The 15561-nt window shown below is 35.0% G+C and overlaps 1 protein-coding gene across 2 annotated transcripts in view; it reads left to right on the forward strand.

Moving 5' to 3' along the window:
* Positions 1–15561, forward strand: part of LOC115238432 (zinc finger protein rotund-like) — a 156024-nt gene that overhangs the window by 78242 nt on the left and 62221 nt on the right. For both annotated transcript variants that reach the window (XM_029812271.1, XM_029812272.1), the window contains exons 3-4: positions 2806–2874; positions 2955–3006. In XM_029812271.1, coding sequence (XP_029668131.1) covers positions 2806–2874; positions 2955–3006 — 121 coding nt within the window. The remainder of the gene's footprint in view (positions 1–2805; positions 2875–2954; positions 3007–15561) is intronic.

The following is a 15561-nucleotide window of genomic DNA, read 5'->3' on the forward strand; positions in this document are numbered from 1 at the left end:
CTCTTCTCGACCATCGGCTCGACCACGTACTCACGTACACACACTCGCGTACGCTCAACGGCAAGCGCGAGAGGGAGAGACGGAGAGATAAAGAAGGGCGTAAAGGGAGCTCTGGATACGGGAGGAAAAGGAGGGCCGAGGGGTGCATGAGAAGAGCGGCGGTGGGTGAACGGGCGTGGGTGGGATGGGGAGGGCGCGGTGGTGAAACTGGCTGCAGTGCCTGGATGCGAGCTAAAATGTATTTTCTTTTTTTTTCTTCTTTCTCTATATCTTCCCTTCGAGCGAGCCGTGGTAGGTTGGATTACCAATCCGGAGCTGCCTCCGGCACGTTCTTCTCTGTCGAGCACGTAGGGCGCAAACCTGGACGTAAGGGCTCGACGAGCAGTTCGCTGCTCTGGTGTACATATCGTTGATACCGATATGGAAATTATCCAGCTGAATTTTAACCGCGCTACACGCACCCACACACGTAGACTTGCTAGATTCAATTTGGATTGATCACGTGTACGTCTACTGCTTTTGATATTTCCAATGCCATGTGTACAACCACATTTTTGTGCATGACAAGATATGTAATTGAATTATTTTTAAGTAAAAATTATATTTTATATATATTTTTACTTTATGTCCTCGGAAAGAAATACGTCTTGGTATTTATCTTACAATTGAAGAGTCTGTGTGTAGTGTATAATATAATATCTACTGTATTTTTTGTTATTATATAATTCTCAACATAATTATAATCTACATCTTTTTCCTATTTATCTTCCTCTCGCGCTTATAAGTTACTTTAAAATAATATACGTGCGAAACAAAAATATGAGATAAGAAAAATCGATAAATAATTACATTCTTTTCTCATTATGTATATATATTATAATGTATATTATTGATTGTCAGTAATTTTTGAAAAAAAGAGCGATTCCAGCAATTTTTTAAATCAAATTTCAATGTTTCGTGATTTGTTGAACAAATAAATTATCAAGTTATAAAACAGGCTCATTAAATATCGAGAATATGATTCCGTATTATTCATTATCTAGATTTGATGGAGATTCCGATTTTAAATATAAAGCCACGCCATTATATGACATGTGGTAACATACGGTTGGATTAAGGGATGAGATTTTCTCCCCCGTACCTCAACCTCTACCATTTCTCCCACTTAGCCGCTAACAAAGTCGATTGCTCTCGAATACGTCTTCCACCTACTTCGAGTTCTTTGGTTTCCCGTCTTTAAAATAGACACTGATCGTCCCACGGACTTCCGCTGTAGGTCGGGGAAGCTCCGTGTACTCGTAGCGTCTCCCTTGTCGTCTGTCCCACGTCACGATCTTGGGGGGTGCGAAGATTTTGCCCGGGCATCATCGACGGTTCATTATCCACCCTTGGTCCAGAGACACTCGTATCTTCGTCATATCCACTTACGAGATTCCGACAGAATCGGATCGTTTGACGAGCCACCTGTAGCGCGAAGGGCTACTACTAGCCCTTCTTTAGGATGGGCACGATCTTTGTCCCCTTCTCGGGCAAGATTCGGTTCATTTCGTCTTCTCTGTATCCAGTATTCAGCTCCTTGCGATTACATTACGAAGCGTTATCGTAAAAGTGTCCTGATAGCTTTTTTAATATTACGCGAATTTTTGTTAATATTGAATATTTTGAGAGAGATATTTTTCACAATAAATATTTTATTATTAGATAGACAAATATATTTAAATATTGTATACTTAATAACGATAAATGTACGATAGAAATATACAAATTACATCGCGTGAGAAACGTGTTGATTTGTCGTCGTTGCTATCAGATTCTCTATTCGTATACGTCAACAAATGATAGGATATCTACAGAATAATATCTTTTCGTTCATTTATCAATTTCTTGGATACATGGGCTCTGTATTTTTTACAGACATACACTTTTAAAGAGCTCTTTCAATATATATCACTGAATACTTTCATATAAACAAAAATTGATGTATTTTATATAGACGGATGTTATTTCTATTATAATTCTCAAGAAGATACGTACAATATTTTACATTTTAGAAACTCGTATGGAAAACTCGGATAGAAACTCGGAAGAAAGTAGTTTGAACTTTCGGTTTACGAGGCTCAGTCCGTTCCGAATTCTCGGGGAAGCGTACGCGACCTGGCGCGAGCTCTGTCGAGGTGCGGAAGGTCATGCCGGGGGATGGATGTGGTTTAGAGGGTCGTGGGAAGGGAAATGGGGTCATTCTTCGATGGCTCTTCTGTGGTCGTTCTATGCGTGCCATTGAACCATCAAGGTGCCCGATTAATCCTACGGAAGTACGCTTTTGGATCTCCAAAGGAGTTCCCGAATGTTAATTAGCGAAATGTCGAGTTATTTGTAGTGAAGAAAATAGGAGCACGCATATATATATATATGTATATATGTATTTATACCATTCTGAAGAATTTGTGTTTCTGGATATTTGATACCGGTATTAAATATATGATATATCACACGTCAAGAAAAAAATCTTGAATAAATTAAAAAATTTTAAAAATCAAGAGAATATATATATATATATTTTAATATATTTGTATATTTAATGAGTTATTTTATTTTATTAATGGTTTATTTTGAAAGAGCAATAAACAAGAAAATATTTTAAAAATGTTATAATTATAATTTCTCTTTCTATCACGAAACAAATATCTCTTTTGCCATTCTACAAATTTTAAATTAATATTAAAAACGACTGAAAAGTTTAGCTACATTGAAGTTATTGAAGACGTATCTCGAGAACTAATAGTGACACTCTCTTTTATGTTGCAGCAATGCGCCCCGCACGACAAGGAAAGCGACTATTGGGGTGGCAGCCGAGGCGCGAAACAAGGTTACGAGGTGAGACAACCCGCTTCGAAATATTTTAGTAATCTATTTTATATATAACCGTCGTGCTAATTCTACTTGGTGAAGCGCAGCACTTTCTGTTGCAGGCGAAAATGAACGCGGACCACGGTCAGCTGCAGAAAGGTGAGTTTCAAGAGCTTGTATGATCTTAATACATTCTCTGGCATATTTTTACGTAGTCTGTGATTTGACGTCTTTGCTTTATTTTTAAACCATAATCCATATCAAGACTTGACTATATATATAAATCTGACACAAGAGAGAGAATAAAATAATATAATATTTATATTTATAAACAAAAAAAAAAGACATTTTACAGAAATGCAATCTAATGCAAACGTTAATGGAGCCTTCATTTTTTGTGTTATCAATAATTTTATAACTAAATATTTGTACATATGTACAGCGAAGTGTTATATTTTTTAATTAATTTTGCAAATTTTATTTTAATAAATTTATATATTGTTGAAATAGTTGCTATTAAACATTCGAAAAAATTATTAAGAAAAAATGTTTGATCCAAGAACAAAGAAAAGTTAAAAAAAAAAATTGACTAATTTGTTAAAGAATACACGATTAAGTAAAATGAATAACATCTGAAACACTTTGATGTATCATCATCGTGAATCAAGACGGAGATCAAGGACTTGTTTACTAGAAAAATTGGGATCATCGTGGGCAGTTAAGTTATGCGAGGTCTCAACCGAGACCTCGCCGAGGTCTTGATGTCTGTTGGCGAAGTCGTCGCGACTTTGCGTCAGATGCAAACACTTCCTAAGATCTAAGCTGGTCTGGGAACCGGTTGTGACTGCATGCGTGACGTAAGATCACCGATTAGGAGCGAAAGAAAAAGTCGGCGAAAAAGAGTGGGGACACTGCACCGAGCAAAAAGAAAACACGTACGAACGTAAATTTATCATCAAGCCGAGCAGTAGAATATGCATTCGTGAGCATTCTTTTTTTTACGTTTAGAACCTTATTTTTCTTTACTGACGTCCTCTAATTCAGCTTCTCGACTCTTTCTCTTCTTTCTTGAAACTTGAATTTCAGGATTGTGTTTTTATTTAAATATAAGATGCAGCTTGTATGAGAATAGACAGACAGATAACTGACGCCTTCTTTTATAATATATACAAAGATGTATTCGAAAATTCTATGCATCTTTTTATTGAACAGTAACCACATATATAATTTTGAAGTGGACTTTACATAAAAATTATAAAAAAGATTAGAAATTCTTTCAACATTGATTTAAAACGCGAAGATGATAAAAATATTATAATTTGATTTTTATATCATTATAAAATTTTTAAAAAAATGCTTAAAAAATGATGCTTAAAAAAATACAATCAATTTTAGAGTATATAATAAAAGTATATAATAAATCAAGATCGCACACGATATTTTATCTGTAAAAATTTATATCAAACTTTTTTTACGTGACAAGAAGCATTATCATGCGTTTTTGATAATAATTTGAACCGGATAAGCTGAATCCATTTCTTGCTTTCTCCTCCTTATTGGAAAGGATTAAGCAATCGGTAGTTTTGTTCGTAAAAGGAAAGCACGCTTCAATCTCTGTTTTTCACTGCCAATGGCACGCGAGCTGACTGGCCTAGGTTAGTCGTTTACGAGATAAGTCCGCCACCCTTCCATTCTCGTTAGGATCGACGGACTCTCGTTAGTGATTCATGCCGTAGAGAAACGCAAACCTGCCAGGTAAAAAAAGTTGCACGACTACCTGCAACACGTCCTTTTATATCGCCCTTTAATTTGACGCATTTGTTTCCGCGACAAATATTATTTCAACATTATTTTTTCAACACTATTTGACATGTCATAATCTGTTCACGCTAGTCAGGCAGCGTGAAAATTTTGCTTTTGTTACACGAAATACTTTTTTACTTATCGCTCTTTATTATGTGCATCTTATTACGAAATTCTAAAACGAAGATTGTTTGACGTTTTTTTTTTTTTTAAGTAGGTAACTGTATACTCTTATTAAGCATATTAATAATTTACTTTATCTTTATTCTAACTCTTCTTGCGGGCTCGAAATACATCGATTCAACGTTGCCCGCATGCACGATCATTATTACATTGCGTGTCTCAAATCTAAATTTCTCTTTCATTGGCGGAGAATTTTTCGCGCTTTGTGGCCATCGGGGCCCTAAAATTAGCCGCCAGCCCGGCAATTGCGCAAAGATCCTGGACTATTCGTTAATGCACAGATCGCATGACGTCGAAATTTCGGGCCCCGCGAAGAGTCGGGAGAAGAATGTGTGGGACGATGGAGCCTGGATCAAGGCCCCCCCTTTACGCGCTCGTCTCATTATCGTATTCACTCGTCAAATAATGCGAGTCGCTCGTTTGGAAATTCCTCGTCGGCAGCCTCCAGGAGATCTGTCGCGACTTCGAAGCAACGTAAATGGGGGACGTGTCGCAACATGCGTGTATGATTCATTCGACCAGCGAATATGTATTTTGAGCCGAATTTGAAGAGTGGCGTAAAAACCTAGTGCATTTTTTCTCCTTATATGGTAATCTTATTTGAAGATTCGCGATCTTTTTGTCGCTGAAAGTTTCATATTTAATATCTTTATGATAAAAACAGCGTGAAAATCTTTGTCGATTTCTTGGAAATTGGCTGATGACCTTTTGAATTTTTATTTAAAAAGTTATCATTATTAAATTTCATTTATAATATTTATTTAATTCAATTTAAACTTTTTTATCTAAAAAGAATTGAGAAATTAATAACTTATTTGAAACACGGTTTTCAAGCTTTTTAGTTACACAAACGCGCGTGTAAAACTTGAAAAAAAAGAAGAATAAATAAAAGAAAAAAAGAAAAAGAAGAAAAGAAAAAATTAATTAATTATTATTGAAGAGTTAGAAGACACTAAGATTGTGCCGTCGCGTATCTAGACATCTTTTCTTTCGTCCTTCGAAATGTTAACGCTTTAAGTGAATGACTCTAATGATCATCGAGTATCTCACATAATGATTAAATTGTGAGACGGTACTTTCTTCACTCCCATTTTTAAACGACTCGCCCGACGTAACGATCGAAGAGAATACTTTAATGCAACACTTTCACTCACTTATGATTTCTTGATTATTCTGTAATTATTGAGACATATTTTTCATCTGAGGACCCCGTTAGGGGAATGAGACATCGGATTAGTCGTTAATCCTAACGTAAAAAGCGACTCTTGAACTTTCATCTTTTAACGGGTTAATGGAGTTTTTTACAATATCAACAAAGTGCCACTTTTGTAACAATTTTATCGGCGACTTCCTACGCGCCCTGGATTGTACGCTCTCGTGTTACTTTGTAATATATAAATGAAATATTTCTCTGCGCGCGGCGCGAACGAGAGCTATTCTTTTTTAATAACGAATGCTCTATCTGCTTTTCTCACAAGCTCTTATCTCTTCTCGTACGAGCAAATTCACGAGGAAAGGGGAGTACGTTTATGTTCGGAGGGATAGGATCGGCTCGTAAACAGGTCGATCCGACGATTCCGCGTAAACAGACATGCACAGAAATCGGACCGCGTGCTCTGTCAAATGTGTGTATGTAGATGAGCGTGTGATGTCTCATGCCTCAAGTTTCCTCAAAGCAACACTATTCCACAATAATAATAACCTATTAGTCTCATATTAAAACTTGACTTATGATTTTATTTTATTAATATCGAGAAATGACAGAGAAAAAAAATTATTCTTATTAAAAGAATATTGAGGGAAGTTGAATTAAGAGAAGTATTAATAATAATAGAGAGTCAAAATATAATTATACGCTTTTAGACTAAATTATAATTGTCGTAAAGAATAGCGGTTACCATCCAAAGAGAAAGAATAATTTCGAAACTTTCCATATAATGTACATAGTGAGATATTGAAGAAACTCGAAAAAAATTGTGATATTTTACGAATAAGCGGGGAGATTCAATTAGTCCCATTTTATTCCCGGTACGGAATCAAAGCACGTTGTGCAAATGCAGGACGTGGAACGTGTTGGAACGCGGCTGGAACTCGGTTACAACGTGCTCTCGACACGGATTACAACGTGTCGAAGAGTCCGAGGTCAATTAAAAGTTGGAGTCTTCCGTGTCCGTGCAAGGGGAGCAGAAGAAAGAAGCGAACGGGGTGGCGCGGGAGGGCGAGAGAAAAAGGGTAAATCTACGAAACGGAACGAATTCCTAGAAAATGGTCATCTCGTCTAGTTGTCATATTTTACGGTTTTGTAAGGAGCAAAAAGTTTACTACCAATCAGAATGGATTCTTCCGGTGACTGTCAGACAACTTTCGCTTCGCAAGGCCCTTTGTCCGATGTTCTACATTAGATCTTAGACGATGTCGATGATCTTGTAAGCTACCTACTCAATATATGATATTTTAAATTCAATAATCTGTAAATATTTTTAAAAATGTCAATTGATTTAATTATACAGTTTATTGTAGAATTGATAAAAAGTGAAAAAGATTATACTCCGTAAAATTTAAAGATTATTTCAAATAAATTATAAATTCAAAGTTTCCTGATTTGACATTTTTCACTAATCGCTAAAATCAGCATTAAATATGCAAAGTAATGTGTCCACTTTCTCTCATGCTTGAGACATTGTGTTTTTCGAAAAGCAGCGGCAATACGACTTTGATGCAGAATACCGTAGTCGCCGTCTAGCGATCGTCTAGTTTCCACGATCAAGTGCTTCAGGTGTTTTTATGGTTTTTTCACTCTCGTTTTTCTTCCCCGCGTGTGCGGTTTCCCGGAGATTTTACCATGAGTAAAGTCTCCCTTCATGTTCGCACATTTTACGGCGTCGTACCGCGATTTTATATACGCGGCGTTGTAACGTACCATCGATCAGCAACGAGTTGATTTGCGCTTTCATGGAAACGCCCTCGCTAAAACGATCTTACTACGTGGTTCGCATAGATTGTAATTTTATCTGGTATCATGTAATACTCGCGATTGTAATACCAAATTGACACACACACACACATTTAATATGTATAAACGGACAAACTAATGACGCTCCTTTAATGTCAATAATGAACGTCACGTAGAGGATATATACACGCGGCGATAAATAAACTTAACGATAGTGAAGGAAAGGTCGCTGTAAATTAAAATAAACGCACAAATTCTCTCGACGGTTGAGCAAATGGACGGTCGAGGAATGGACGGTCTATCGAAATAACGACGGCTCGCCGTATATCGCGAATGGCACGCGATTAGCAAATGGATTTTACATCGCAACCGAAAATTAATCCAGCCACTCATCAGCCACCCCATTATTGTCAACGTCACGCGTATTATTATCAACGTCATGCGTAATTCCTATTGCGCTTTTAACCTTCGCCGCCGAAAATGTCCTGTGTCCTCTCGCACCGAGTAATCGATATTGTCATGCTCGTCAATAATTCCCGTTGCTGATTTATTTTTTATTATCCGTCCGCTTAGAACGGTATGTTCGATGTCAATGAAATCACCGTGTCTACATAACATGGAGAAAGAGAAGCGGACTCAATCCAATGTGTAATATACGTTACGTAAAAGTGTCCCACAATTTGTTCATAGAATGTAAATTAAAAATCGATTGTGCAAAAACATTTTCTTCTTTAGTTACTAATACTTTCTCAAAACTTGTAAACTTTATAACGTGTGTGTGAAGCTAGCATATCATTTCGTGGAAGATCATAAATAATTAAGAGTTCTGGCTTTATTTTCAATAGTTCTAGAGTTCTTGATAGTTTAAACAAATAGTTCTGGCGATTAAACCAAAGAAAATGCCTCAGGACAAACTGATATGCCAACTTCACGCAGCATATCACTTTGTCCTACGACGTTTTCCTTATCAATAATTGTTCAAATTTAAAAGATCTATAGTTCTATATGAGTTCTAAGAAGAGTTCTGCCTTCTAAAAGAATAATCAGAACTCTCGAAATTCGGCCAGCATATCACCTCTAGTCTCGAAAATACGAGTTTTACGGGTAAAAAATTGTTTTATTTCATTTTAATGGATATTTTTTACTTTTAGAAGGCAGAACTCTTCTTAGAACTCATATAGAACTATAGATCTTTTAAATTTGAACAATTATTGATAAGGAAAACGTCGTAGGACAAAGTGATATGCTGCGTGAAGTTGGCATATCAGTTTGTCCTGAGGCATTTTCTTTGGTTTAATCGCCAGAACTATTTGTTTAAACTATCAAGAACTCTAGAACTATTGAAAATAAAGCCAGAACTCTTAATTATTTATGATCTTCCACGAAATGATATGCTAGCTTCACACACACCTTTATAACTCGCTTGAAATTCAACGAGTGAATAAAACATTCGAGAAAGAATCTTGATCACAAGTGTAAAAAAGTGAAATTATGAGAGGTATACATATCATTGTTCTGATGATTGGATCTGAGTGATATTAAATTTTTTACTTGCCATTAATCAATTGTTATGAGATGCAATAGTGATTGATCGCTTTAAATGACGATAACATGTACCTCATTTACTCTGCAAAGGTAACTCAAAAAACAAACAATTACAAATCGAACTTTAGAATTGTCGTGTCTGCTAGACGACGCATATAATAGGACTGGTTTTAAGAATTGCGTCTGATGAGAAGTTGCATTCTGTTGCTTTTTTTTTCAACCGGTTTATCGTATGTGTGATGAAATTATTCGAAAAATAACGTTCACATACATACGAGTACAAGTTTCGCGATCTATCTGCTCCCGAAGACTTTAAGAATCGTTCTCCAGACCGGTTTGACGTATACAAATATACGTATCACAATGGCAGTTTAATGTTGGCGGGCGGACTTATGAAGCATCGCGGTGACCTCGCTGCTCTCCAGAACTGCATCCGACTTCTATTTTGGCCGTCGCTCCGTCTCCGAATCTTTTAAGTCAAAATAATAGCTCCGTCTACGCGCGGCGACTCATCGACCAAAATGTACGTTGATTTTTTTTTTTTTTTTTTTTTTCCATCAGTGTAGTTTTAACGTTAACCTTTTTTCTTTCATTAATTTAAAAGATTTTTTCTTACTATTCTTTTTTTTTTGCGGCTCGAAACAAAAATGAAGTGGAAAAGACGTGAACTTTCGAAGGAAAGTCATAAGTGGGACATATATTTCCTGTTGGACACGAAAGGATTAAAGCATGTATGTACGTTGAATCAAATACATTTGTGTATGAAACGTATTATTATCGTTCCGCTCTACGTGCCATCGATGATATCTCGTAGCGAGATTGAGGTTTACAAAGAAGCAGAAAGAAACCGTACTACGCAAACAAGAGATTCAATAATCCCGAATACAGTTAACCAGGTTGTAGAATGACTATATCTATGTATTTGAATGTGAAAAGATCTCTTCCATCATTTGTCGAACTTGTTCTATTACAAGAGAAGTGAATTGCTCTTGTAAAACTCTCTCTAAAGACTTGTTAAAAATTATCAATTTTTTTTTCTTAATGCTATCCACAACTGATAATAGATTATTGATAGTAGTCTTAAATTACCGAGATATGCAGTTCTTTATCGTGTTATAAAATCATTTCCTTTTTGCACCGCGCGAAAGAACGTTGATGTATTACTACGCAATAATTTTATTCCCGCCGAGGTGTGTATGTTAAACATACATATGTATATAATGCAATATCATATTTATTATAATTTAACATTTTTATTCGCGTACGCGATTATTTATATCAATTATCTATTGGTTTTGAAATTATTTTTTCGATCATAAAACAGTAAATTAAATTAAAATAAAGTAGACTAAATTGTAAGCTTTGAATGATGCAGAAAGTTTTCGCTTATGTAGTTTGAAGAGAGAGAAAATATAACAATTAATTTATAACTCTTATAATATATTATTAAAAATAAATATAATTTTATATGCCATCAGTGTAGTTTTAACGTTAATCTTTTTTCTTTCATTAATTTAAAAGATTTTTTTTACTATTTTTTTTTGCGGCTCGAAACAAAAATGAGGTGGAAAAGACGTGAACTTTCGAAGGAAAGTCATAAGTGGGACATATATTTCCTGTTGGACACGAAAGGATTAAAGCATGTATGTACGTTGAATCAAATACATTTGTGTATGAAACGTATTATTATCGTTCCGCTCTACGTGCCATCGATGATATCTCGTAGCGAGATTGAGGTTTACAAAGAAGCAGAAAGAAACCGTACTACGCAAACAAGAGATTCAATAATCCCGAATACAGTTAACCAGGTTGTAGAATGACTATATCTATGTATTTGAATGTGAAAAGATCTCTTCCATCATTTGTCGAACTTGTTCTATTACAAGAGAAGTGAATTGCTCTTGTAAAACTCTCTCTAAAGACTTGTTAAAAATTATCAATTTTTTTTTCTTAATGCTATCCACAACTGATAATAGATTATTGATAGTTCGCGTACGCGATTATTTGTATCAATTATCTATTGGTTTTGAAATTATTTTTTCGATCATAAAACAGTAAATTAAATTAAAATAAAGTAGACTAAATTGTAAGCTTTGAATGATGCAGAAAGTTTTCGCTTATGTAGTTTGAAGAGAGAGAAAATATAACAATTAATTTATAACTCTTATAATATATTATTAAAAATAAATATAATTTTATATGCCATCAGTGTAGTTTTAACGTTAATCTTTTTTCTTTCATTAATTTAAAAGATTTTTTTTACTATTTTTTTTTGCGGCTCGAAACAAAAATGAGGTGGAAAAGACGTGAACTTTCGAAGGAAAGTCATAAGTGGGACATATATTTCCTGTTGGACACGAAAGGATTAAAGCATGTATGTACGTTGAATCAAATACATTTGTGTATGAAACGTATTATTATCGTTCCGCTCTACGTGCCATCGATGATATCTCGTAGCGAGATTGAGGTTTACAAAGAAGCAGAAAGAAACCGTACTACGCAAACAAGAGATTCAATAATCCCGAATACAGTTAACCAGGTTGTAGAATGACTATATCTATGTATTTGAATGTGAAAAGATCTCTTCCATCATTTGTCGAACTTGTTCTATTACAAGAGAAGTGAATTGCTCTAAGATCTCTTCCATCACATTTGTCGAACTTGTTCTATTACAAGAGAAGTGAATTGCTCTTGTAAAACTCTCTCTAAAGACTTGTTAAAAATTATCAATTTTTTTTTCTTAATGCTATCCACAACTGATAATAGATTATTGATAGTAGTCTTAAATTACCGAGATATGCAGTTCTTTATCGTGTTATAAAATCATTTCCTATAAATTTGCATCGTCACTTATACGTCAATGTAGGATATTAATACACGCGTTTGCTCGAGAGACTGATAATTTACACAAAATAAATGATAGATAATAGACTTAAGAGTGAAGATGCAAATATTTTATCAGAATACGTATCGTTCGTGATTATAGCACGCGCGTATTTTCCACTTGCATCCGTTCGTTACTCCACTTTATATTAGTTACATTCAACGTGCATCTTACATCTCCCTTCCTCCGTCTTATAATTTCATTCGTCGTTTCCTTTTGCCGTCCTTCCATCTCGCTTTTCCCTTTCTCTATGTATATCTATTCGCTCGTTGGACGATCAGCCGAATGATCCTCGATTGCAAGTCGATGGATCGACCGTCATTCGCAACCACTGACATTTCCACCAGAGTTATTTGCATAATTTACTACCGACCTCAACATTAGCGTCCACCTATATGAAGCCGCGTAATACCACAAATAATTTCAAATACATTGTATATACGGTATGTAAATATAATGTAAATATGTAAATATAAATATACATATATAAAACGACGTGTATTCGATACATACGATTCATACACCCACAAGCAATTCGATCCGATCTATCCGTGCGTGTCTTTTTTTTATTTAGTCAATACAAATATCGTGACCCTGAATTTGACATACGTGCTAACTCACGATAGTCAAAATTACGCGAGAAGAGACGCGAAAGAGAATTAAAAGAACGAGTAGATGCATAGTCCGCGGTGCAATATTGATGCAGAGAGCGGAGGCAGGATCCTTGATCCTATCGACTCTAGGCATGACGTCAGGATCGATCCGCGACTATCGCGCGAGCAATTGATGAATATACATGAAGGACTAGCCGAGACAAGTGCAGGCCACGACACGACGTGGATGCACTTATGATTGTTGCAGCGAGACCCGAAGGAGTCGTACGATAATAACACGTGGATTTAAGCCATTCAAATTTGCATTTTTTTTTACATAATCATTAAGATTTCCTGGATATAATGTTCAATTTCATATTTTTAGAAATAAGAGAATGGTGTGAACACATATTACTCAATATATTATTATTTAAAGATATGTAAAAGTGGGTTAAAATTCTGATAAAAAATTAATTATTCTATAAAATTCTATTTAAAAAATTTGACTTATTCTCTTTAAATATAAACGAATATAACTCGATATATGCAACTCTATATATATGTATATATCTTATGTATTAATATATTCTTTATTTTTTCCCCGTATGTGCTTATTAGTGTCGTAAAGCTTGTCTCAAAGAATTTAGATTAAAAATTTAACCAACGAATTCACTTTCGCGACACAGCCCGTGGTGTATATTATCACATCAAAGATTTTTATTCCACTTTTTCCTTTACTGAACTGTCGGCACGCCGATTTGTCGAGGCTTGTTGAATTTCTGCGTCATACGAAGTATGACGCGGCTGATAAACAATTAAATGTGTTACAATGGATATAATTGCCGCGCTCCCACGATTATTATTAACCGCGCTTCCCGCAAGCCGGGCAGGCCGAGTAAAAAGAGGACCGGACGGTCGATTTTTATAATTTCGACTCTTCGTAATGTTTAAAAACCACATTTTATCAGTTATCTGCCTTTTTTCTATATATAATCTTTTCTTTTCTCACAATAATCCTAACTGTTGTTACAGGATTTGACATTAGATAATTAGAACTTTTTAGTTAAGACAGTTTTATGTATGTTTAAATAAAAGATTATTTCTAATTTTTAAAAATATTGAATTCTAAAAATATTGATCGTTATTTTTAGTTATCCATACGAACTTGACTAAAGATAAAAAACACTTTATACAATCTGTATTCTCATCTTATGCTGACAATGAATATCTTATATGCTTATAAGATCGAATATGCTTATAAACTTACGTAAATTGACGTACAATAGATTTTTCTCATTAGATATGTATATCGAATGTAATAAAATTTATACGATGCGTTGAAAGTGGAACATATATATAGACTGTCACAATCCGTTAATCGAGTTAATCTAAAAATGGTCGAACGCGATGCGAGGAAAACAGTTTTTATTCGCGTAGATGCCGAAAGAGACGCGATAATTTCATTAAAATTACGTACCGCAAATAACGCCGGGAGGTGTGTGGTGTCATACGTCATTAACGCTCTCGTCACGAACGCGTGCGTGTTGCGCACGCGTGTCCGTGGCACGTAGATGGAAATGGGAGAGATGGTTTAAGCATCGCGCGCGTGTGTTTTTGCCAGCCAGTGGCTGGACCACGTGCGTGAAAATACGTTCATATGAAATTCAACGCGGACGTCCCACGAAAATATATTATTATCGCCCGATGCCGAGCGGGAAAAATATTTTGACATTTCTACGCTTAAAATCGTGACAAATGCGCTAAGCCGCGATTTCAAACACTGACAATGAGAATAAGGTGGATCCCTTACCCGTGTGCCAAAAATTGAATTAATATTCAATTTTTCTATGTCTCATGAAAAATACTTTCTCATTCTCTTTAATAGTTAAGCAAAAAATTAAATAATGCAATTGTTATTTATAAATTATAATAACTTATTTATTTGGGTTACATAATTTTTCTGAAATTTTATTTTACACACACATATATATATATATAATTTTATTATTTATTTACAAGAAATATTATTCATTGTTTTCAGGATACTTTTTAGATTTGATAACCGAATCATTTTACGTACTGTTTTTCACGAAAGGAAATATATATTCGCTTTTCGTATAATAAATTAATTGTTAATATTGTTTCGCTTTATTTAGCCGGGAATACGCCGATTAAATTAGAACGTCAGTCGAGTAGCATGATAGGAAATAAAAGGTTAGTGTTATTTTTGTAATGGCTTTTTGCATAATGTAATTTTAATCCTCCGTAAATAGATAAAGTGCATACATAATAAGCCGGTTTACGTCACGCCGTTTGCGGCTAAGGTCAGTAAAAATCAAGCAATTACGAATACTGCGATTGTCTAGCTAGGAGATCGTATTAATCAATAAATTGTATTATCAGCTTTCGATTGTCTCAGTAATCTCGCGCGAATTTGAATAAAATTAATTCAATCTTTTCCTTTTATCGAGAAGCGGATCTATCGCGGACTAAGTAAGTGAATTATCTTCGCGCATGTAAATTGATCGAGCAACATTCCATTTTCATCAGACGCGTGTTTGACGACATCGACCATTATTCGCGTGGAATATACGCGAAAATAACGTAAAATTTCAAAAGAAACGCTACGATATGCAAGGTTCAACGCTTTACTTTTTGTCCTTCATCGTAATTCAATCTGTATGCGATTCTTTCATGTGGCTTTCCACAATAAATATGCATTTTTCCCACAATAAATTCTTTTTTATTATTAT

This window comes from Formica exsecta, unplaced genomic scaffold (assembly GCF_003651465.1).
Source record: "Formica exsecta isolate Colony F162 unplaced genomic scaffold, ASM365146v1 scaffold337, whole genome shotgun sequence".
NCBI classification, from domain to species: domain Eukaryota; kingdom Metazoa; phylum Arthropoda; class Insecta; order Hymenoptera; family Formicidae; genus Formica; species Formica exsecta.